Source organism: Rana temporaria, chromosome 8 (assembly GCF_905171775.1).
Source record: "Rana temporaria chromosome 8, aRanTem1.1, whole genome shotgun sequence".
Lineage (NCBI taxonomy): Eukaryota > Metazoa > Chordata > Amphibia > Anura > Ranidae > Rana > Rana temporaria.
Window position 1 is genome coordinate 131745942 of NC_053496.1, and position 3740 is coordinate 131749681.

Below are 3740 nucleotides of genomic sequence, written 5' to 3' on the forward strand. Positions count from 1 at the left end.
GATTGCATCGCTGGAATCTTTTATTTTTAATTTTTTAATTTTTAATAAAGGACTTAATCCAACTGTGTCTGTGTGTTTTTTTAAATGTTTACATTTTCTTTGTGAAATGGTAGGGGTACAATGTACCCGCTACCAATTCACAATGGGGGGGGGGGCGGAATCTGGGGGTCCCCTTTGTTAAAGGGGGCTTTCAGATTCTGATAAGCCCCCTGCCTGCAAACCCCCACAACCACCGGGCAATGGTTGTGGGGATGAGGCCCTTGTCCCCATCAACATGGGGACACCCTCCCGATGTTGAGGGTATGTGGCCTGGTACGGATTTAGGAGGGGGCACTCTCTCGTCCCCCCCTCTTTTCCTGTGGCCTTCCAGGTTGCGTGCTCGGATATGGGTCTGGTATGGATTTTTGGGGGACCCCATGCCATTTTTTTTATTTTGTGGCGGGGTTCCCCTTAATATCCATACCAGACCTGAAGGGCCTGATATTGAATTTGGGGGGACCCCACACTTTTTTCTTTTGGTTTGGGGTTCCCCTTAATATTCATACCAGAACCAAAGGGTCTGCAAAGGGGGGACCCCCTGACGTTTTTTTTTTAATAATTTTGATCTGTATTGCCGGGGACCAACAATTCATTAATAGCTGTGAGTAGTTTTAAATGACTTTTTTTTCCTTTAGAAATTACACTTTGTGCAGGGACAGTTCTAAACATGGTCTACTTTACAGGCATACTATACACACCCCCCAGGTACGAAATTTAAAGGACTATTTCACTTTTTTAGTTTCACTTTAAGCATTTTTAAAATCAATGCTCCCGAAAAAACTGCCATTTTTAAAACTTTTTATTTGCATTAATACATGGGGCAGGACCCAGGTTCCCAAACACTTTTTATGACAATAACTTGCATATTAACCTTTAAAATTAGCACTTTTGATTTCTCCCATAGACTTTTAAAGGGTGTCCCACAGCTTTTCGAATTTGCCACAAACACCCCAAATTGTTCGCTGTTCTCCGAATAGGCAAACAGCCAATATTCGAGTCGAACTCGTGTTCGACTCGAACATAAAGCTCATCCCGATACATGACCTATGACTACATGACATGACAAGTAGAGCTGAGAGGGCAGAGTGATACTGAACAAAACATCATAAATAATACAACATGACACAAATGATTTTCTATGGGAGTATTTTTTAAATGTAGCACTACCCCCGAAAGAGCTGCTGGTTTGTTTTGGGTGGCACATTTACCTCGTGGCTCTCCGAATTCCTAGGGGTGTATGGTGCATATAGCAGTAGTAAAAGAATGTCCAAGACAAGTGTCTTTTGCTGTGCTCTTTATTACCCAGCCAGGTGAAGTGGTGAAGAAGGTAAAGTTAAAAGGAAAAGCTGAGTTAGGCTTACCGGTAACTCCTTTTCTGAGAGTCTTCCAGGACAGCCCATGAGACCTAGGGCTCCTCCTACCAGGACAGGAAACACGTTAACCCCCACCAGATAAAAGGGCGGTCCTCCAGGCCCCATGCCAGTCTTCTCGAGAACCGTAGGACTACCCTGAAAAACATATGCATTAAAACACATAACTTCCATACAACAAAACCGGGTGGGAATCCGGCTGTCCTGGAAGACTCTCAGAAAAGGAGTTACCGGTAAGCCTAACTCAGCTTTTCTCTCAAGCGTCTTCCAGGACAGCCCATGAGACGATGAGACAGAACTTACCAGTCTAGGGTGGGACAACTGCCTGAAGGACCTTTCGACCAAACGCCTGATCTTGAGCGGATAGCAGATCCAGGCGATAATGCTTAATAAAGGTCGAGTAACTGGACCATGTGGCAGCTTTACAGATTTGTTCCCGTGAAGCACCAGCCCTCTCAGCCCAAGACGCAGCCAAAGCCCTTGTTGAATGCGCTGTAACAAAAGGTGTGGGAACTTCTCTGATTTTATAGGATTCTGAGATTGCCTGCTTAATCCATCTAGCCAATGTGGCTTTAGATGCACCTTTACCCTTGTGTGTACCTGAAGAAAGTACAAATAAAGCGTCTGTCTTCCTGAAGGTCTTGGTGACCTCTAGATATGCAAGAAGGGTTCTTCTTACATCCAAAAAACTAAATTTCTTTTCCTGATCACCCTGTGGTGAACTACAAAAGGATGGCAGTACAATGTCCTGTGATCTGTGAAATGTACTAGCTACCTTAGGCAAAAAACCTGGATCAGTTTTTAATACAACTCGATCCTCCAGAATCGTGAGGAAAGGCTCCCTCACTGATAAGGCCTGTAACTCGCTTACTCTACGAGCTGAGGTAATAGCTACTAAAAAAAATGTTTTTAAGGTAAGTAGTTTAACAGAAATATCCTCTAAAGGTTCAAAAGGAAACTCTACCAGAGTTTGAAGTACCAGGGACAGGTCCCAAGTTGGACAACTTCTTACCACTACTGGCCTGGCCCTTGAAATGGATTTAAAGAATCTAGCTACCGTGGGATTTTCCAAAAGAGAAAACTGGAGGAAAACGCTGATAGCTGCCGCCTGCACCTTCAAGGTACTAACTGAAAGACCCTTGTCGACACCCTCTTGAAAAAATTCCAAAATAGAAGGAACATCATGCGTTGATCTTTGGTTTTCAGACAACCATGAATTAAACTTTTTCCAAACTTTGGAATAAATGGCTCTAGTGACTGGTTTTCTGCAATTTATCAAGGTTTTGATCACCTTGTCCGAAAACCCCTGAGCCTTCAGTATCTTCTCTTCAGATACCAAGCTGTCAAGCTTAATGAAACCACCAGTGGGTGTGACACTGGACCCTGCGACAACAAGTCCTCTCTGTTCTGAAGTCTCAGTGGAGGCTCCGAGACCAGAGACTGTAGCAGGGAAAACCATGGGCTCTTGGGCCAGAAGGGGGCGATCAAAATCAGGTCTGTCTCTTCTAGGAGAAACTTCCGGAGTACTTCCGGAATGAGTCTGATCGGCGGAAAGGCATAGCAAAGGTCGAAGGGCCATGGATTTGCCAGGGCATCTATCCCCAGTGATCGATCCTCTGGGTTTAGAGAAAAGAACTCCTCTGTCTTGCGGTTGTCCTGATTTGCGAACAGATCTGCTTCGGGACAACCCCATTTGTTGGTGATCTCCGCAAAGACTTCTGGATGAAGCGACCAATTGTCTCGCTCCACCCTGTGGCGACTGAGGTAGTCTGCCAGACTGTTTTGTGTCCCCTTCAGGTGCACTGCTGAAATTGAGCCTAGATTTACTTCTGCCCAAGACAACATTTCTTGTGCTATTCCTTGAAGAATTCGACTCCTCGTGCCTCCTTGTTTGTTGAGGTACGCCACTGTCGCAATGTTGTCTGACAGAATCTGGAGATTGTCACCCTTGATCTCCGATTGAAAGGCTTGCAGGGCTCTGTGAACCGCTAGCAGTTCCCTCTGGTTCGATGAAGCTCTTGCTTCCTTCGAGGACCATTTCCCCTGTGCGACCTGATCTTTGAGGTGGGCTCCCCATCCCCAGGCACTTGCATCTGTCGTCATCCTCTTGGATATCGAGATGGACCATGGCAGTCCTTTTGTTAGGTGCAGATTCTTTCTCCACCACCACAAACTTCTTTTTACCTTGGTAGGTAACCAAACTTTTGACTCTAGGGACCTGGCGTCCCCATCCCAATTTTCCAGAAGGAATCTCTGCAATGGTCTCTGATGGAACCTTGCCCATGGTACCGCAGGGAAACACGAGGTCATGAGACCTACCGTCCTTGAAAT

At 45.5% G+C, this 3740-nt stretch overlaps 1 protein-coding gene across 1 annotated transcript; it reads right to left on the minus strand.

The window, feature by feature from the left end:
- Positions 1–1441: 1441 nt before the first annotated feature.
- On the minus strand, positions 1442–3481 carry LOC120909079. Its single transcript, XM_040320721.1, has 2 exons — positions 1713–3481; positions 1442–1547 (listed from the first exon to the last, which is right to left on the minus strand). Exon 1 carries the CDS (start codon positions 3100–3102, stop codon positions 1717–1719), a length of 1386 nt encoding a protein of 461 aa, XP_040176655.1. The 5' UTR covers positions 3103–3481; the 3' UTR covers positions 1442–1547; positions 1713–1716.
- Positions 3482–3740: the final 259 nt, after the last annotated feature.